The sequence below is a fragment of the Acyrthosiphon pisum genome, chromosome A2 (genome assembly GCF_005508785.2).
Source record: "Acyrthosiphon pisum isolate AL4f chromosome A2, pea_aphid_22Mar2018_4r6ur, whole genome shotgun sequence".
NCBI lineage: Eukaryota > Metazoa > Arthropoda > Insecta > Hemiptera > Aphididae > Acyrthosiphon > Acyrthosiphon pisum.
This window is the reverse complement of record NC_042495.1, coordinates 65,832,645-65,855,647: the sequence shown is the minus strand read 5'-3', so window position 1 is coordinate 65,855,647 and position 23,003 is coordinate 65,832,645. Positions and strand designations below refer to the sequence as shown.

General features: G+C 33.0%; 1 protein-coding gene across 6 annotated transcripts in view; it reads right to left on the bottom strand.

Annotated features, from left to right (window-relative positions):
* The window catches only part of LOC100161220 (sterile alpha and TIR motif-containing protein 1), a 40,882-nt gene that overhangs the window by 9,298 nt on the left and 8,581 nt on the right, over nt 1-23,003 (bottom strand). For 3 of the 6 annotated variants that reach the window (XR_510418.3, XR_510419.3, XM_008181676.3), the window contains exons 2-3: nt 17,356-17,481; nt 13,327-13,956 (exon numbers count right to left, since the gene is read on the bottom strand). Coding sequence is in view for 1 of the 6 variants with exons in the window: in XM_008181676.3 (XP_008179898.1) it covers nt 13,327-13,956; nt 17,356-17,481 (756 nt within the window). In the remaining 5 variants the exon portion in view is untranslated. Of the gene's footprint in view, nt 1-3,617; nt 3,941-13,326; nt 13,957-17,355; nt 17,482-23,003 lie in introns of those variants that run through there. The other 3 variants (XR_001678951.2, XR_003839509.1, XR_510420.3) reach the window with 2 other exon arrangements.

The window sequence follows — 23,003 nt, the reverse complement described above, 5'->3', positions numbered from 1 at the left end:
TGTGATGCTCTTTTAAGTGTGCAGTATTTTTAAATGTTGTTTTTCCTAAGAACTCTTTCATAACTTTCGTTTACGACTAAGGTAAGTCACACTTTATAGGTAGGTACTTGTAGTTTGCAAGCACAAATCGACTATGTTCCGGCTTGCTTTCCGGCACCACATATTTTAAATAGGTATAATTAAAAACTGATTTAAATAATATTATGTACTTTGCCGTTTGGCATATTATAATAGTTAACCAGCGCATCGCAAGCCCCCAAATAAATCAAAATATTGGAGTTTGACTATTTTGGATTATATCCAACCCTCGTCTATAATATTATCAGCGCGTTTAGACTTTAGAATCATAAAGACACACGCTCACTTATTTGCTAGGTTTATTCTAACGTACGGAATCCTATGGTTGCAGCGACATCAATGTCGTTAGATTTTACACTTTCACAGATTTCAAAAATACAATAATATAATGTTAATGATTTTTTTTAAGTGATTAAAAGCACGCTGTATACTATATGAATGTTATATTATTATTTTAGAACTTATTCGAGTTCTTGGAATTATAATTCAAACACCAAGTACAAATACAAGAATCTCGTACTGTATATATTATGAGAAAAACATTTTAATTTTAGTGGCCACCATACGATGTCTTCTTCAGTATAGTGTTAAAATCAAATCAATGTACCTAAATATTATTTAAAAAAACAAACATCCGATCACAAGAAAGGGAGATAGACAAAAAAGACCGATCGCACGATAATAAGGCTGTACGTGAAATTGCGTTCTGGAATTTACATAATATTCTTTATTTACTTTACGTCCTACGTTCACAGAATCAATCAATCGATATAATGAATTAAAAATTGTTAACATGATTTAGAAGTCCTTGAATATTTTCAGTAACTAATTTTCAATTTGCGTTTAACAGAGTTTAATAAACAATATTATTAAACGTGCCATCAAATCGCAATAACGACCACTCTTTAGACCGATTTCCTATGACATAGATGTAACTAACGTGTTATATGGAGGGCAATCGAATATTATAATACGCACATATTACATATATACGTTTAAAGATGTCGTTATCATATTCAAATGTCATCGCAAAACTAAATTGCACGACTGCTGGCAGATTCGGATGGTAATAAAATAATTATTTGTGGAAAACGTTGTGATTCGCATTAATATTATAATCATAATATATTGTGCGCAACGAGTCTAACAAATAGAATAATAATTGTTTTTATGTAATGTAAGATGTAGAGAATCTTCTACAGATAGAGAATTCGCGTAAAATCAAAATTCTGACTAAAAAATTAAACGTACCTACGCTTATCGATATATTATTTAATTCCTTATAGCAGTGTTCGGTATCGCGTATGAAATGCGAATATTATACTCAACTACAGTCGCGATTGTTTGGACTATAATATTATACACACATAATAATAATTATTGCTATATTGACCACTGCGCAGACGACTGAAAAATATTATGCACTCTGGTGTTTACAGTTTTTATGCGCGTGCCATAGGTACAATATGTAATTTATTATATTATTCAATATCAAAACATATTACGGCCCGGGTCGATATTATATAGGTGTACAACAATAATAAATAATAATAATAACATTATTATTGTTTTCGTTTGACGCGCAGGCGGCGTTCGTGGCAAACGGTTCAAGGACGTGCCTCGGCGGCGGCGGCCAAAAAGATGAAGAGAATATATTTTGCTTCCCCTTTTCCGCGCGCAGAACGGCGATTGGCCGTGAATCGGGTTTCGTCTCGTTTGTAAGTTATTTTGGCCGGAGACGAAGGGAAAAAAATGGATACAAGAAAAAAAAACTTCCTCGCTATAGTGTACGACGTGTACGTATAAATGTATAATATTATGTTGTGTCGGCGGCGGCGGCGGCACCGCACCGAAATAAATTTGGCTGACTTGCCAAGACGCGCAGCACTCGTTTGATTTATTCTCACCGTATGAGAATGTAAAAAAAAAATACTTGACTGGTTGCCGCCACCGAAATCGAATTCTCTGTATTTTTAGAGCCACCGCTGTTTACCACATGACAATATTATGTTAACATTTTTTTGAACAACATACCTGTTCGAAGTTTAAAAAATCTAACCTAGTTTAAAAAAAAAACAGAACCCAACCAAACTCCAGCAAAAAGTTTGAAAATCTATGATTTATCTGAAATCCAAAAAAATTCTAATACATCAAACGTTTCGAACAACAAATGTTTTATATTTCGGTTCGACTTAAACTAAAAAGTTTGATTCGTAATTAAATTCCAAAGCTCGGTATTCGGGTTCAGTTCGATATCAGACGAAATATTGTTTGTATACGGGTTCGGTTTGATGTTGAACGAAATACGTTTTGGTTAGAGTTTGACCCACCTCTACTATACCCATATATAATACAATAATTATTATGTCGTACCTATATTTAATTATAATATAATTGTTAAATAAGGTACCTATCGATAATGATCGAATCGTCCAGACGGTTGATTTCTGATCGCCATTTTGCAGTTATCGCTACGAATTTTCATCGTCATTAATCATTATTTACCTTGGGCCCTGCTTTGAACGTGCTCATATTTTTTTCGGCCATTTTGAACGCGACACCGCCGCCGCTGATCACTAGCCGCCAAACGCCGCGCATAATAAAACCGCACCCGCGAAGCAGACACGTCTACAAGTCACCGTGGTGAAGAATTTTAACGACGACAATAATTTATTATATTATTATTAAAACGACACAGTTTTAAAGGGACCTACGCGAAAAATAACCACTGCAGGCCAAATACATACGACCTGCATGGGTAGGTATATATTATGCAATTACACACCACCTGCATCGACGGACCCGAGAAAACTACGGCCGAACCATTCGTCGATTTTCCGACAGAGCTTTCAGTGTTGTTATTTTTTGTGTTTAAGTTTTACGTGACTATAACGACGGGGCTAAAAGGCGTGTGCGTGACCCGCTGCGGCGGTTGTAACGGTGCGCCGGGGACGGCAATAAAAACGGTGGCGGAGTCGTAAGTTTGGTTGCCCGACTTGGGCGCCACCGCCGACGTTCAAATAAAAAATAAAAAAAAATACTTACGACAATGATTATATAGCCTATGATATCGTATTACGATCACAATGGAACACTCTGCCGGGGTATCGATCCGAGTAATAAATGTGTTACGTATACCCTCAGAGTTGAAAAACGATCAAGTCTCGACGACGAGATTCGTTATATTTACAGTGTTCAATTACAAAACTAGGGTGTACGAGTGATAAGAGTAAAAAAATGTCTGTGGTGTGTGTGAAAGACGGAGAGACAAGAATTTTCGGGGATCAGATTTTTACTAATATGAATCGTTTGAAAATACGAATATAATTTATTAATTTTCGATCAGTGCAGTACGAATATGATATTATGTAATAAATCGACACATGAAAATACAGTTATAGATACCCAATGCGGGAGATTTGCAATAATACGTATTATTCTATAGACGATAGGTGCGATTTATTCGTTAAAAACTCTGCTATACAGAATAGCTATATAGATGATTTTGGAGGAAAAGGTCCAAACCAAAAATCACTTACTTGGCGATTGAAGTTTTCCGGACGAAAGGAGATTTTTTGAAAATGTCTAAACAACGTCTCGTTTGAATGCATCGAAGTAAAAATTGAAGCCATTATATAGAGAAATAAAGCGCATACTACGATTTGTTTATATTTCAGGATTGGCGAACAAAAAATTATTATTTTTCAGTTATCCTCTACAAACGTCGATCGTTAAAAAAGCTGTAACGTATATTATACGCGAAACACGTTTCGTCGAACACTGACTATCATCACTGTCTATAGATGGAACAACTATATAGAGAGTATAGACACTATAATAATATTATGTCATAATAATAAAATATGAAAAATTAAACGATATGACTAATAAAATATTATAGATTATAAAATCGAATCTGTGGTATGGCAATTACGTAGAATTGTTAACAACTTATAAGAAACTAATCATTGCTAATTATACAAATGCACCGAACAGCTACTCGATGTACATCTAATTTTTCGTAGATACGCGTACTATAACATATTAATATAAGTAATACTTAATATTAAAAAAGTATAAAACATAACATAGTGTGAATCATAATATTATAATATTAATCATCCGCGAGCGACCGGACGTTAATAGTTCAAAAAATTCTTAATCGTCGACTATTTATTTTTTATCGTAATTACCTATCGTCGTTCCGGTAGATTAATAATAAATATCATTTTCGTACTCGACAGCGATTGTTTCGTGTTCCTATAGACCTGCACAGCTGTCAAACCTATATTATTATATTAATACACATATACTGTGTCAATCCATTGATAAACACATATCGCGATTATCGTTGAAACGTAGAATGCTACTATAATACTATATTAGTATACCTGTGTAAGTATAATTGCATTATTTTAATTAGCACCAGTTGAACAGACTACGGTTTACTGACGCGGCTGAATTTCGAGAGATCACAATTTTATATGCAGAAAAATTTTATTTAAAAATGACGATTGCAGTTCTGTAAAGGAAATATATATATATGATCATCGTATTTACATAGTTTACGAGCACTCCACGTGGGTCACACTCGTAGGAAATACTGCAACGCGAGAATTGAAAAAAAAAATAATTAATTGGTTTTTGAGACGAACAATTAATGCGAGTGTTTCGATGACTATGGGAATTTTCGTCGGTTATTTTTCTTGGTTTTTTTTGGATTTCATTTTTTGCGACTCGCAATTATTCGCAACCATAATATTGTTATTATAATGTGACCCGTGTCGGAACAGCAGTCGCACGCGCGTTTCGATACCTAATCAAAGAAAAAACTGAATAAAAAATTTGCTGAGTTTGCCCTCACCGCCGTCGTGTAAATAACAACACGAATTATTCGGAGTCATAAAGTATAATAACATGTTTGCACATTGAACACTGCACAATAAATATTACACATACAAGTACCTACCTAATTCAATACTGTTGTACACGACTTGCAATAATTTGCTTCTAGACGCATGTGATTTATATTTTCCTTATAATAGTGTTTTATCACAGAAGTGATATTATTTTTTTGAAGGAATTGTATTATTGTTTTACCCCATGAAATTTATTATTCCACTGCTACGGTTTACTCCTGAAGGTACGATTTTGACGATCTTATGGTCGTGAGACATAATTATTGGTTCTATATGTAGGTTAGGTTAGGTAATATGTAGGTATAAATAATTAATTAATATTATCATATGGTATGGGAAGCAAAGTTAAATAGAATTGAGTACTTTACATGAGTTTGTTTTTTGGAACCAATTAATATTGCTACTATAAACTACATAATATTATATAGTTTGAATTTTTGAGCTCGCGACTTGGAATATTACGAGAGAATAAATTTATTGTATTATAATAGTGTTTATGTGCCTATTTATTTCGATGTATAATTTATTCGCTTTTCTCAATATCCTAATAATCAATTGAAAAATATTTTTTACGGAAGATTTTATCATATAAATATTTTTTTCACACATTCCTCAGGCTTTATACGTGGTACCTATATAGTATACTTTTTTATACAAACGATATTGTACAGACATAAATAAACTAGGTATACAAATTTCATCAATTTGGCAGCGTCTAACTGTATATAGAACCACGACATTACGACAACATAATAATATATCTCCTATCCATAGTTTATCCGCAATAGTTAGATCGTTACCTATATGAACCATCAAACGTGAGCGTCTTAAACCTTAATTATTATATTATAATATTGTACAAATTATATATAATTCAATGGGCATGGCTAAATTATAGTAACAGATTATTGACAAATGAGACCAGTATAATATGTGAGTATACAATGACTTTACAAGTTATTATTTTTAAATTTGTCGTTCAATACCAAACATAGGTACAAACATTTTTTCTGTTATGATTTAGTGACAAATTATCACCAAATTTGTAGACAGTGTATACGCGTCCGTAAACGTATGCATGTAAACGTATGCAATAATAACCGCTTCCGAACTACACATAATTCGAATTGTTGTTTTTCTTAAACGATGTAACGTTCGATAACACAATATTACGTTTTTAATTTGTCAAAAAAAAAATTTCGTTTGGATATTACGATTCCATCCGAGACTACTGTTACAATATATTAAGTAATCATAAATTGTGTGCTATACCGCGGTCTACGATTCGATCGCAAAAGTTACACAATTCGGTGCAAATCGGGAACCACCGATACCATATCAGTATTCATTATCATTATATTATTATCCTCATCGTAATTGTAACGCATTTTAATATCTTATCAGTGGTTCACGTGGACAAGGGCACACCGGAACAACTACATTATATAGATAAATCTTGGTCGGCGCCACGATAGTTAAAGCGAATTGAAGCGCGCGAGAACTAAATCGTTAACATTATAATATATTTATATATATATAATATGTATTGTAATGTGTACGTATAGGGCCGAAGTACTTAAGAAACTCTATTTTTGTTATCAAATCGTTTACACAAACATGGCTACGTGATGGTTGACCTATTATCATATTAGGTATTAAATAAAAAAGATTATATCACACAGGTTGTTACCAAAACATCAAGTGTCATAAAAAATGTTATAGGTATTCAGGAAATGTCGAGTGCCACAGCTTGGCAATATTATTGTCCAACTAATCCTAGGTGATAAAACAAAGTAATTGTATGTACCTACTATCTATACAACACACAATTAGCTAATTGACAAGTATTCATGTTCTCTCTCTCTCTCTCTCTCCAATCGAATAAGAAGCCTATAATTGTCGACGAGTGCAAACACAATTATTATAAGGTGCGAAAATACATTATATTTGTATTTACAAGTATCTTTAAAGTAGCATTTTTTTTACTGTTCACATTAATTGATTCAAAATTAAGTAACTTCAGAATAATAATTGTATAGTCTTATAGAAGCAAAAAATTGTGTAATCTTTAAATTACACCAAAAAATGTCATGGTAGCTGGTATTGATGATACCACATGTCTCCGTAAAGAAAATTCATGAGTAGTGCGTGATGGAATAATAGAAGATCTAGTTTTCTGAATGTATTACTGTACCTGCCTTATTCGGATTTCACCATTGTTTTGCCATACCATTTTGGCACCATCATCTTATTTTTGACCACGACACTTATTTATACTAATATATTGTCCATAATTTGCTACTTTATTACTGATCAATTATTTCATCGTTATTCTCAACTAAATATATTACTCTTAAATGCTATGAAATAATAAAAAAAAATTTAAATACATTTTCCTAACTTTTTTCTCAAACGCAAGGTCTCGAATCTTAGTAAAAAGTGCAAGGCCCAGAACCCGGGCCCTGCTTGACTCCGCTCTAAGGACGGCCTCGAATATAGTAAGTATAGTAATATTATATAATATCTTGTACCTGCAGATGTTATTAAAATATTAAATAGGGAATCGGTATAATATAATATAGGTAAACGTAATTATATAGCGAAACTGCAGTTACGATTCAGACGCGTATTTTTTGGAGGACTTAGTACATACAACAACCAAACCTATCTCTATACTTGTCGCTGCTGACCACAACGGTTATTTATTTATTTATTATTATTAAAACGGGCTTGGCCCAAAGTACAGTATAGTAGATATTTACAATAGTTATGATATTATATCACACGGATTAACAGACGCGTTACGTTTGCACAAATAATTATACTATTTTGATATTGTGCAGGTATAGGTAGGTACATTTTATGCTTGTTGTGTATACATACTTCGGATACCTTCTCTCCGATAGTGTTAAATTAGCAGCTATAGATAGAGTTTTTAGTCACAAATAGTATTTGAGTTATTTTGTACTCTGGTTGGAACTGTAATAACATAATATACCTACATAATATTATAATGTGCCGTAAACTAATTAATCGGTCAAATTACTCTTTCGCGCAAAAATATTTTACACTCACGCCAATTATTCGTTGCTATATAGCCACTATAATAGGTATGTACTGCAATAATTTAACCCATACAATATATTACTTAAATGATGGATGTTTATATAATAAATACGACGTAATATAAACGTAGCCTGGCGCATTCCATCGCACTATTCATTATAGACGTTTACATTTTATTTAAATTTATTATTATATAATATGAAAGCCAACACTTTTATGAAGTATACACGATAGCACATCGCCAATCAAGGTATAAAAAAATGTTACCTTTTAAATATTGTTAAAATGAATTATGGATTGAGCACTTAAAAACCATCGATATCAAACGTATATAATCACTCAGCGGTATATAATATTATTATTATAATGTAAGCAAATCCATTAACAATATATATAGTATAATATTATTATAATATATTACTACTGGGTAGTTCTTCGAAAAAATAACAAATCGAATTCGTTCGTTTTATCTGCGGATTATATTAAACTGTGTGTGCACACATTTGTGCGTGATTACTGATGAAAGGTTTTTACTATTATGCGTGGACGTGGTTGAAGTTTGTTTACTATAATATGCATATTGACGTATTGTATATAGGTAATAAATTGTATGAGATTCAAATCGAACACTCGCAATAAACGTCTAAACATCGCGTTGGATAGAGGTACAACTCAGATAGGAAAAACTGAAATAACGCCAATACTATACAATAACAATAATACCTAATTAATAACCGTATATAACATGGATACACCTAAACTACATTCTGCGTTCACGTTACTTTTTATCAAAAACTAACATTATAATATTAAAAGTTTGTTGAACAAACATTGCTCCAAACATTTCTCCAAAACAAATGCCATATTCATGTCAAATTAAAATTTTACATAAATGTAAATTAATTCTTAATGTTTTTGTCATGCAACGTAATAATAATATATACATTTTATAATATTATAAACATAATAATATACAATTTCGTGACATTTTTTGGGAAGGACCTATGTATTGTTATAATATTAATGTATATTCATCATGGAAGATGTTTTTTACATTATAACTACTATATATGTAAATGAAAATAATAGACTCGTGTAAGGTGTAAAGTATTCATTAATATTATATTATTTATCATACCTACTATAGTTGGGTATAACGACTGAATAATGACGACGATAAGAAGAAATATGTATTTATTTTTGGAGAGTATATACAATAATACGATTAATAATTTTTGATAGGTATTTGTATTCATAATTTGTTATTAATAAAACCATAATGTAATTTACATGGATTAATGTCTACCATTAAAAACAAGGCCAATGGTGAGCAGGCCTCCTCCCCCCACAAAATCAACCACTGGAGTCGACTGTAATAGCGTATGCTGTTAACCATTATTACGGTAATAAAATGTTTAATTCTTTGCAGTTTAGGAAATTGTTTGCGATGGTTTTAAAGGTAATTATTAATCGTAACTCATAAGTTATGTGAAAAAAGAACATAATATTTCATCATGCGAATGTATTTTTTATTTTCATCAATTCGACAACCTTAAATTATACTCGTTTTTTATTTCAATAATTATTATTTTAATACGAATATGCAAATATAGTAATCAACCAAGGACGGACTCTTTCTAAAGGCGGCTTTCGAATGTGTTTGCGTCTCGTGTTCAGATGAATCTCGCGGTTTATTTTTCAGGTAATAGTCGTTGCATATAGTTTATTTTAGCCGGCCTGACCACACCTGCGGTGTATTTTCATAATAAATTGAAATGTATGATACATATGGCAGAAAGCGTAAAAGTATATTTAATTGAAAAACGTGATTAGAAAATGAATGTGTGCACGTAATACGCGTACATAGTTTTTGGTATATTATATTATTTTTTAAGGTTGTCATCTCTACAGTGTACTTAAACCAAAACTCAAACTGATATTGTTTAGTGTTGCATGTTTGATTATCGTCACTATATTATTATATTATATGCAGGCATACATCTTTTCATAACGCGTTCATATCATAGAAATTGTTGCAAAATGGTTTTCCATCCATAAAGCTCGTCGTCATGTACCTAACAGGTGTGTGAAAAGAAGCATGCATCGCGGCCAATACGATAAACAAAAAAGAATTTCAAATTTATAGAAGAAAATACGGCTGCGTATAGTACTATAATTGGTACAATAGCTGCAGCAGACAACATTTTCAGTTTTAGACAGGTGGTTTTTGATTTGAAAAATGATATTTTCATTAATATTATTTGTCCAACTATAATGAGCGTAAAACGACTGGTTTTTCGCAAGACGATTATAATATTATCTTTTACGAAACCTATCAAATCGATAAAATGTAAGTACTCGGGAATTGGTGTTTTGTCCCAATAGTCTTGAGGAAGCGATGACGGAAATATTATTTGTATCACAGTTTATAATATGTAGGTCACGTCCGAAAACTCATATGGTTTTCATTACACATTATCGGTGACTCACAACTACTAGGAATTACCGGAAAATCCGTATAGGACCGTGTCTTTGACGCGTTTTGTGTGCGAACGTGCGACGCGGGTGTCCGGTGTCCGGGTGTTGTTTTTTTTTCGAACAGATGGCGGAGGTCACGCTCGACCTGTAAAACGAGAAACAAAACGAAACCCCGTCCCGACGGCGGCGGTGCTTTTCGCGTAGGTCGAGGAAACCACGATCCGAGAGACGCCTGTATTATTGCCGTCGTCGCGTCGTCGTCGGTAATCGTACATAGAATTATACGTATATTATTATTATACGACCGCATAAAATTAAAGGCGCGCCACACTTGCGCAACAGTAAACAATAATGCATAGCATAGTAATCGGAAACACAGAAGGGGGTTTTTTTTTGTTTTGTTTTCCTTTAGATTTTTTTTTATTATTATTGCCGCGGCGTCTGCAGTAGCCATCACGCGAGACCGACCGCGGTAGTAAACGGACTGCCGATCGATATATTAAAGAGGAGGTGGTCACGCGGAGGAACATACATACGAAATATCACGAAAAACGAGTAGGCACGCGTAAAAAAGAATTAAGCGACACACGAGTCCGTGAATCGCCCGAGCAAACCAGTTTCCCGTCACCGCGGTTTCTCACTCGCTGTCTCTTTTTCTCACTCTATCTCTATCTCTTTCACTCTCACTCACTCTCTCTCTCTCACGCCCACGCGTCTCGTCTTGACGCGACGACCGGTCGTACGTATTATATTATATTATAATATAATATGTATTTTCATTACTATTATTATTATTATTTTATTATAATATTGGTTATAGTATATTATTATATGCGTACAGGTAAGAAGCGGCGACTGACAACTAAACGCGCGATAAATCACTCGCGTGTTGTAATAATAATAATAATAATAATAATCTCGTTTTATTTATTTTACACGCTCACGACCGACGTGCAATCAGCCGAGACCCGATGGTTGTCCCCGCGGAACGATACCCAAATCGTATTAAACGCCATTGGCGCCGAAAATTATTAAGTTACACATGTATATGATATGACGTGTGAAATCAGAACATTAGGGCGATTGATGAAGTTGATCGATAGTTACATATTATTATTATCCGTAAAGTGGATCAATATAGCGATCGGATCGGCTGCACATATGTCGATCTTTGTAATTGTATATAGTTCTTTATTATTTTTTCCTTTTTGTTTATTGTAATCAAAATATGTAAGTTTCCATTCATGTAATTTGCCAACTGTATTATACCTTATATTCAAAGGGCTCAAGCCCGTTAAATCAATTAAATAAATAAATATTAGTCAATTATTTGTTTCATAAAGGTAACTCGATTGGGTCGTAATCGTATAGATATACTAATTGGCATTTTATATGTGACCCGTCGTATTGTGCCTAAGTAATAAAATGTGGGCTTTATAATGCGCCTTCAGGGTTGTTTCATTTTAAACATCAACATGTTTATGTTATGAAACTATTAGAGGTACAGTGAAAATAACCTACAGTATGCGAATATATAATAATTATTATATTATATTAAATCAATGGCATACACTGAAAACAATAATATTAAATTTACCACTGCGAGATTACTCAAAATTCAGAAACGAGCAGCGCGATCTCGTTCGTTCAGATACTGACCAACCTTAACAACACGAATGTTGTATGTATATATTCATTTCCGTCTAAAATCTAAATCACGTACTGAAATTCCATATTTTAAACAGTGATGTACTGATGCGTTTGTACATATATTATATTATATTTACACGTTACAATACTATTCTATACGTTGTTTTATCTCTTTCGATTCTAGAAACGTGGCTAAAAAAAACGTTGGCTAAAAATCTATAGCGTAATCTATGACAAACAACGTGTTTTGACGAACCAGCAAATAGAAAACGCATTAATAAATTGTAAAGATACTTATCATAATTCCGAAATGTATTATGTATAGAAACACTTTTTTTCTTTTAGTCATACTCATAATATTTAATGAGGTATGGTTTTCTAAATTGCAAGATTTGGAAGATACCCGAAGGTTATTGCTAGATCAGAATAATTAACTCCAAAAATTTTGCTTCAATGCCTATCTTATAACTATTATATATAAAATATTAAAGAGAAAATCAAACTCTGTGCAAAAAACCATTCAGTAAAATATGATCTTACTCGAACATGTGTTTTGAATCGATTATCAAACTTACGTAGGTAGTCGTGTTAACCAAATTCCTAGTTTTAAAAAATTCTATCCACGTTCCAGCCAGATATCGGCGTATCAAACGATCATTGATAACGAGTGACAATCGTCGCACAAATGATTTCAAATGAGAACTTTATAAATAGCTGAACATTCGTGCTTCGATCGCATTGAGTACCAGTGACTCACTTTCATCGACAACATTAAGAACGATTGTCAAGTTCCCCCTACGTACACGATTGATCTATACGTCCTGCAGGTCAAGGACTTAACACGATTAGAAATGTCAGACACCTAAATCACGATATAAACCTATATACCTATTTCGGTACATCTGAGGGTTGCACATCCGTGAGCCGATACGAAGAAATGTCTATAGTTTCATCCAAGTGTATATAATTATAAAATGGAGCGCATATACGCCACCGCGCGGATCCAGCTGGAGAAATAGGTACTTAAAATACTAAATATGTATATATAAACGCTTCCTGCACAATTCACCGGATATATAATGTTATCTATCACATTAAACTTCCGGACCATAATATAATCACGTCACGTCCGTACCTGGTGTTTGTTCAGAGCGGTCTCGGTTTCACGGTTGGCGATGGAGCTCCCGATGGTACCGGCGAGCCTGGCCCGGATCGCGTTGGCCGCGTGTAGCTTACGGACGTCACCGTGCTGGTGGAGCACCTCCTGTGAATCGGAAACCGTGCTGCTGGTGCTGCTTGACGACGACGATGACTCGTACGCCTCTTGGACCAATTTGGACGTGGACACGCGCCGCTCGGTGGTCGCCGCTGTGGCCGGGGCCGGATGTTTCAGTCGTACGTCCTGCACGGCCACGCGGACCGGTTTGGGGTGGGTGGCGGACGCGTGCAGGAGCGGTGACACGTTGGACATCAAAACGGGAGGTGACTCGGGAAACGTGACCAATGGGTCTACCCCATCGACAGGTTTGCAGCCGTCGGCGTCATCGGCAACCGCGGAGTTGACCGCGGTAACGTCACCAGCGTCCATGAGTATCCGCTGCTGGAGAAGTTGAGAGTTTTGCAGTTCGGATGATGTGGTCGTCATTTCAGATACCTGTCGGTGCAGGACGTGCTGAGAGGTGGAAGACGAAGAGGACGTGGACGACGACGACTCCATCAACCGTGAACTCGAAGACGACGACGACGTGTTCTTCTTCGACGACGCCTTTTGAAAACAAATCAAATCAAAACATTTTCGTTTTTTTTTATTTTTACAATTTTTATTTTTTATCGACTTAGGTTTTTAAAAAATAGTGTGGTCTAGCGTATTTATTATAAGTTATAACCTAAGTAATATATTATGTTTATGAACACCATGCTTTCGTCGTTAATATTGCAAATGTGCGGTTCTGTATAAACGACTCTAAAAATATATTATAATTCATTCGAATTCGCTAACAATATAGTTAATCACGTTGGACACCATAAAAACAAAAAAAAAAATACATGAGATAACTTCATAATTAGTTAAGAAAATGAAAATATTAATCGATGATCTAGCATTTCAAACTATTATTGAAAAAAGTAGATTCAAAGTCTTATACGGAGTAATTTGATGATGTGCAATAGTGGCAGTAATGGAATTTATTTGGTTATGAAATACATATACAAGTTGAAAGCATAAATTGTCTAATATTTGACTAAATATAATGATAAGTAGGTAACTGATAAGCAATTTAAAAATCATTGTAAACTGACAGGCATGCTGATTAATGTGTTCCTTCTTACACGATTTTAAATGATTTGAAAGTGTAAAAGTATAAATATATGAAAAATAAATTGTGTTGAAGTATTTATTTTCAATAAATTGTGATTACCTCATTCTTCAATATAATGTGCGTGGACAGTAATGTAGAAATTGAAAAATATTTTACAAAATAGATTTAGATGCAAGTGCTATTTTTTGCCAACTATAGGTACCTACTTAAATTAACATATTACAGATATTATTTATTTTATATTTAAATATTGGGTACCTACCTATACTTGTTCATATTTTGTAGTGAAATGATAATTATTAGCTATTAACATTATAATATAATATAAAAAAATATGTTAAACGCGGCTGTCGAAACATATAGTATTATGCTTCCCGGTTATATTTCATATAATAATTATGTAGATAAAGAATAAAATGATTTGACTTTTTATTTTTTTTTTTGTTCATTCTGTCTATATATTATACGAGTGTGCTGATCAAATAATATATCATATTGTATACTATAGAGAAACGAAGGTATAATTTGTTTAGATGTTCGTAATGATGACACTTCGGGAGGAAAATAATATATTGTGATATCACGATGAACAATAGGCGCAGGCACCCGTTTGAGAAATATACGAAAATTAACATAATACCTATGGTAAATTCTTGCAGTCGGAAACATCATATTATGCGTATTGCACATGTTATTATTAGTAGATATATTATTATATTTATAAGGTATACATGTGGACATGTGTTCTGAGAATATGAATCATTATGCGGTTTGCCATCAATTTCGATTTTGGTTTATTAAAACAAATCGTGTGCAACGGGTTTCCGTTTGAAACTTCGACCCACGAGGACACAATAATAATAATATACATACCTAATATAAATAATAATATGTAGGCCTACTCCATCATTATTATTATTTCTTTTTTATTTCGTAACGCCCGTTTACACGCGCGTTTCTCCGCACAAACTACTTTTGTCGTTATTATTATTATTTAACATTATGTCACCTTCGCTGCAGGATCATAATATTATTATTATTATTATTATTGAAGTATTGTATATTATTGTGTGCGTTCAAAAGCGTGTGGCCTCGAAGGTGGCGTGATATCGTACGGTTATAAAATGCCATCATAATTAATTCTGATATACGAAAGGAAAAGAATCGTATAAATATTTTGATTTCACACGCACGATAAGAAAATATTATTGTATGTAAATAATATATTAAATAATATATATTATGTTATGGTTTATGATATTACACGGTGTGTACTAGTGTATACACCCGCTGAAGCGTCGCATTTAAATAATTGTGAAATAATTAAAATTTAAATTCAGTCCTTGTGCAGACATCAGATTATCAAAAATCCTTGTGGACTTGTCATCGTCGTCGTCGTCGTCATTGCATACTCGCATGCGGACAGATTTGTGACCCGATGGGCATTGGTTATAGCTGGTATATCAGGTAGCCCGGGTATTGGTAGCCGGTAGGCACATCGGTACTATTACTTCGTATTTCATAATCGGACGTACCCTTTTCACAATATTATACAAACGCAATACTATCGATTTTAGATCTAAATTTCGATTTCTTCGATCTACCTCAATATAGTAGTGCCTGCAGGCGCCTGCAAAAGGGACTATTTTATTCTTACAGACTACTATAATACCAACTAAATAGTAAATTTAATATTACTAGAGGGACCCAAATGAATTTTATATACAACCATCAGAGACACTCAACTATACAAACGTAGGAATGTAAATAGACACGATTTTTCTTGTGAATAAACATGAAGCTGTAAATTCACTAAAAACATAGAAATTAATAAATAAGTTAGATATTTTCCATAAGAAGAAAATACGAAATTCTTAAAATGAGCAAAAATTATTTTTCAAAAACCACTTTTGTAATATTTATAAAAACTATATGTTTATACATATAAACGTTAATTATTCTAGAAATAACAGATTATTACATTATGAAGAACTAGGTATTTATTTATTTATAGTATTTCAAAAGCTAAAAAATAATAATATATTATTATAAATGAAAATACAGGAAGAAAAATGTTTTATGAATCATAAAATATAGACATATTCAAACCCTTTGAAATGTATTTATAATGTTACGGACAGCATATCTCACATATTATAATAGTTTTCTCACGATTTTCAAACCGAATAATTACATTGACAATATTATTTGCAACGTGCTCTACATGAACTGTACAATATTATTTATTGTAATATACTCTTGCAACATTAGTTATAACATTTTATGTACAAGTGTATTATCAAATGATATGGGGTCTTCATCACCACCGATCGGATTTGACATTTATGCGCTATTGCGTTCATCCTGAATCTTGACAATATTCGTGTTGCATATTCCCCAAAAGACAAAACAATAATTAATATATTGGGAAATGTCTGTTTACACAGATGATGGCAATACGTATAGGCTTTCAGTGCAACTGATACAGCATAAAATTATACCCTCAACATCTTCCCGTATTTTCTCAAACTTTCTTAAATTACTCGTTGTATGAAATTTCCTAACTAAGGGCAGTGTTTTGATATTTTTAACGCGTCGTTTTCTCTTTATACGCCGGTTGTCCGACGAGTGCGCAGTTGTCGATATATACGATCCAATGAACGATGAAGAGCGAAATAATAAATGAGACACATTGTTGTGTAGATAGGTGTACAGTTCCTGTTTATAATCTCCCATAGAGTTGTTTATAATATTCCGCAGACAATGGCACAAAATAAAGAGACTGCGATCACTACGCCCACGCACACGATAAAATATAATACACATTTATCGGTTGTGCAACTCACCATATGGTTGCCGGCGGTCGTGGCCGATCCCATGGATCCGACGCTGTTCTTCTTCTGAAAACCCTCGATGACCGAACTCATGTCGTGTAAGTCTGAACCGTCAGCATCATGTAGAAACCCCGACATCTGCAGAATCATAAAAAAACAAAATCAACCATTAATTCATGTGTGACAATTAAATACTAAGTACTAATATAACAATGCAAAAATTGTCACGTTGTCTATTTTATTTAAAGGCACACAAATAAGTCGGTTTTATAAAATATTTTACAGGAAAGCGAAATCAAAACATGTATCTAACTATACTATACAGTTAATGGTATCTGGTAAGTTTTATCCTACTGCTTTCTAATACAACTTTTTGGTTTTATCTTTATAGATTCGCAAAGTAAAGTATTACACGAATCGTGCTGTTTTAAATGTGTATACCTAACATTATATTGTACATTTAAAAAAAAATGTTACGATTTTGAAAAGAACATGCTGTCAATGTGTGCCTTTCGATCGATCGTGTACCGCGGTATATTATATAAACATGTGTGCTGGTATCGACGGTATTACGGTAGTTCTACACGAGTGTGACGTGTTATTTAATATGAACAATAATAATATATTTTAAATATATATAAGGTAGGTACCTACGTAACGCGCAACGTTAGCTCAAGGACATTGGTATATAATAATAGTAGGTATTATTATTATTATTATACAATCCGTACTATCCGTGTAAACCGATAAAATAATATAAAGCACGAATGCACGATAATAATATACCCTTGGGTTATAACTATAAGCGTCGTCGCGTGTTTATTTTGCAAAACGGTCGTTCGCGAATTTAGTCGAATAAAAAGCTAAGTCCCGTGGCGTCACCGCGGTATAAAATGTAACACATTTTATTTTAACACGCATAATATACTACGTAGGTATTTAAGTACATAAATCCATTAGGAATTAGGTGCTATTACACCAACCCATTATCCAAAGTATCACTATATGTTTGTATTATTTATACTCAAAAATATTATTCAGAAAACGTAAATAAACTAAAATCAAAAGCACTTATAAGTCATTATTTCTGTCTAATAAAAATATATATATATTGTCAATATATTATTATATAGAACTTAGGTTAGATTATATTATAATATTTTTGTTTGCTGAAAACTATAACAATATGTTGAAAGAAATGCAATTTGTATGTATCACAAAATTGAATCAAATTGATTTTTTGCATAAATGAGTTTATGACACTACATACATTTTAAATAATACACATAAAATATTTTTGACCTTATGCCAATATATATTATTGAATTGGTGCACTTGTTATACATATGAATTTATATATATTTTTTAAATAAACAAAATTAGTGGTAGACCAGATGTACTGCATAATATAATATGTTGTTCCATGGGGTAACAGTTAAGTCTGAATTGATGAATTTAGTTCAGACACTGAAACACCCCCCCCTCCCTCCAAACAAAAATTAGATATTATACCTAGGCCACTGTAAGGAACAACTTAGGTACCAGCACTATACATGGAGGTTTTTGGGGTTCAAGCCCCCCAAAAATTAATGGTTGTGTACTTGTGTAATTTATTTATATTAATTATTTATGACCCTCCCCCCATTTTTTTTTGGTGTACGTGCCTGTTAGGTATACCGTTACAATATATTCGTATGAAAATTAATTATTAATTTCATAATGATCAGTATTATTATCAATTATCATAAGTATAAAAAAAAAAATGTTTTTGTTTCATTACAAGACATTTGTCATATTTTACATCCAAACAAAATGGCACCTGTCGTTCGTATACTCATCCGGAATCTAAAACTCCGTACAATCGTAACACGCGGTAACGAAATGTCGTGGACAACGAACTATACGGCGACGTATAACAACAATTATTATTATGCCACACCGAAGACTTGTTACCCGTCCACGCGGTCGTCTTCGCGTATGCTTTTCTATTTCGTCGAGCGCATTCGCCGATTTTGATGCGTTTGTATACAAGGTCGTGGATAATATTATAATATCCATTTTTTCGGGCCGGTTTAAATATAGACGAAATCCGTGGGCGGTGGAGGCGTCATCGTACTATATATTAAATATGTTATTTCTGTTATAATATTTATCGTATATATATATATATATATTACATTTTATTGTTTAGAAATTCTCGCGAAGCGCCAGCGTCATCAGTGCTGGGAACCACTTGTGGGAAGGGGCACGTGTCAAACGCGGCCGCAACGGACCAAAGGCATTTCCTGTGTCGTCGATTGGTGGCCGGACAGTATATAATATTAACATAATATAAATGTATTATATTAATATGATATAATACATACATTGTGCAGTATGTGTGTGTGTGTGTGTGTGTGTGTGTGTGTGTACGTGTACGTGTACGACGACGAACGGCGCCCACTTTCAGCGACCAAAAACGCAATCTTTCCTGTGTCGTTGACGACGACACCGCCGTACCCATTTATTTTATACCGCACTTGTGTTATTGCAGCTACGGAAGGTCAAATCATTAAACGCGTTTCGTCGTGTGAGACGCCTACGCGAGACATGCAGCGGCGTATAATATCGGGTATAACGAGTTTATACTGCGAGTCCATCCGGAGAGGCCTGAAGACGTATAATATACTATTGCATATTATAGTAATGTCAGAAATATAATATTGCCGTACTTAGAATTCATCCTAAAATGTTTGATATAATATTTAGATTTTAAATATTTTTATGAGACAAAAAAAAAACAGTTGGGATCAAGTTGAATACATTTTCATAGTGTAATTTCTTAGGCGTATTCTACCAGTTATTCCAAATCTAAAATACCGTATACCAATGAACGGTGGTGACTCGTGGTAACGAGTGTTTAACACACCCCTAGCACACCTATAGCACCTTAGCACCTTAGCACACCTATATGCGTGGAATACCTATTTTCTCGCGGTTTGATGGTGTTATGAATGCTGACCTATATATGCGTATACTGCAGAATCAACACAAAAGCCACGAGTTCTTCATCGAGATGAACGCGGAAGATGGTTTTTTGTTTTTCTGATTTACTTACGAAAACATATCTACTTACGTATAAATCTTATATTTTGACACTCGATGTTATTGGCAGTGGAGTCGCGTTTTTTTGGACGCGAACGAAATGTGTACATCACGCAATGGAATTATATATTTTAAATGACAGGCACAATAAAAAAATATTCTTAACGACAGACGAACGATAGTTACGCAGTTTTGTCGACGATTGACAGAGATTATATTATTATCACGTAACGTTGTACCTATATATTATTATGTACTCGAGCAAATATTATACCCTCAACAGTTGAACTACCACCAAAAGCTATTAAAATGTATGCACTGTCGAAACTTTTATACTGTTGAGGGAATCACCGTCTCTGTCTTTATAAATCAGTAACATACGTATGCGACATAAAAAGCAAGTCATATTCTATTTTCTATTTTCAACGTACCGACCTATCTACCAGTGATGTGTCAAGGATTCTGAAAACAGGTTATTTATTTGCCGTAAGTATAATGTATTATGTAAGTCGTCTTGAAATTGAATTCTTCTCACTTTTAATTTTTTATCTTAAGGTTTCCAACAATTGGGTGTAACGATTAATGATTTTTACGTCTTTCAGAATTTTTTTATTCGTTTTCGAGTGATCTCGGTGGATAAAATCAAAAAATAAAAATCCATTGGTATCTCATCGGTATAATAATACGAATAGATTTCCATATAACATTCGACGTGCGACACAGCACATAGATATCAGGCAACCACTTTCAATCCCCTTGAGTTCGAATTGTTGAGCTACTATAAGTGTTTGTATTTTTGAGTGTCCTACTTCCCCGGCTCCCCAAGATCAACACGTACCTATATACTTTTCATCGAACTCGATCACAGACAAACGATAACGCACGTTTTACGGTCATTACCTCCGTCATTGTTGTCGTTATTGTCCACGTATCACAGCTGAATATTCATGATTCATGTCCGCAAATTATAATTAAAATTTTTGTTATTGTTATTATTATTATTAAGAAACAATGGAATTACTTTGAATATTTAAAAAAAGCAACTTTAATATCAGGCTTACGAAGGATTCAATTTTTTAGTATTTTACTTGGAACGACACAATTACATTTTGTATTATGTAGAACTTTTTCGTCATATAGGTGAAAGTTAAAAAAATTTTAATCAATTAATTTAATTTCAATCTAATATCTATGGTAATTTAAAATATGTTAATTTATTATGGTTATGAAATATGATATTTATATTTTGTACGAGTAGTAATTATTTGTATGATATATTATTATTTTTATTTAATAAAAACTGCAATATTAATTTCGTGTCGGATTTTTAAATTAATCATTCCCGAAGATAATAATTATTAATTGTAAAACTTTCGTTTAAAATTTAAAATTTTGTGTTAATATCATTAATGTAAATTGATAAAAAATATTATTGTTGTTATTCAAAAATACCAGCACTCATAAAATATATTGATATTATAACATTTTAATATATTTTCTATTGTCTATGTTATTATTTCTATTTGTCTGTGGTATTTTGTTTGTTCGTTCTTATTATTTATGAAACGCTTGTATATAATTACGCTAAATCTGGCCCAGCGTGCACGTGTGTGTTGAACGCAAACACACGATCATCGTGAGAGTAAAATATTATTGTACCTACGGACAATTTTAACGCGCAAGAAACTATAACAAAAATTAACATTAGCCATACACAATATTATATGGCCCATTTTTTTCGTGTATACCTATATATGTATCACGGAATTTTAAATTTTGAATCGACGGCTGTTATATACATAATATATGCCATTATTATTGTTATTAAATGTAATGAATTTCTCGAGGAAATTCATTAAGCATTTTGCTAACACTTACTTTTTACAAACGCCTACGCACACTAATTAATGCTGTTTTGTAAAACAAAGTCGGTCTATAAACGTATATTTTTCTAGGAAAACGTTTATAACCTTCCACCGCAGGCATGTGTACACGATGATCATTTATGACTATTATTATAATATTTCATAATAATATGTTATTATATTTTGTGTTTAATGCTATAGTAGTCCGCATGGCAAAGACCGAGCGATTTCATCCATAAACAATGGATAAGCCATGATCGCGTGGAAATAATTATTGTTCGGTCGAAATTATTTTTAATTTTTAGTGGACAAAAATATGTTTAAAAAAAATACTCTGCTTTGAAACATTCTATACGATTGCAAAAAAACAAAAATGATTAAGTATAGAATCCGTTGATACTACCGGCTGGCAGTCTGGCATTTAGGTTCACGTTTAAAAAAAGAAAAATAGTTTATTTTGAACATTCGATCACTATAAATACGTTTTTACCTTGAGCACTAAGAGAGTTTATTTATTTTTAAGTTTCGAGTTGACTTGACTGACTTGTTTTGATGACAGTCAAATAAAAAAAGTGACATAAAGGTAAACACGGTATAATTTTAAAGCACATACCTAGGACCCAGGTAGTTATTGATTGTGAAATTAAAAATTAAAATATATATGATTCGTTTCTTTACATATTTTTTTATAACTTTAAGGTATTAGTATAT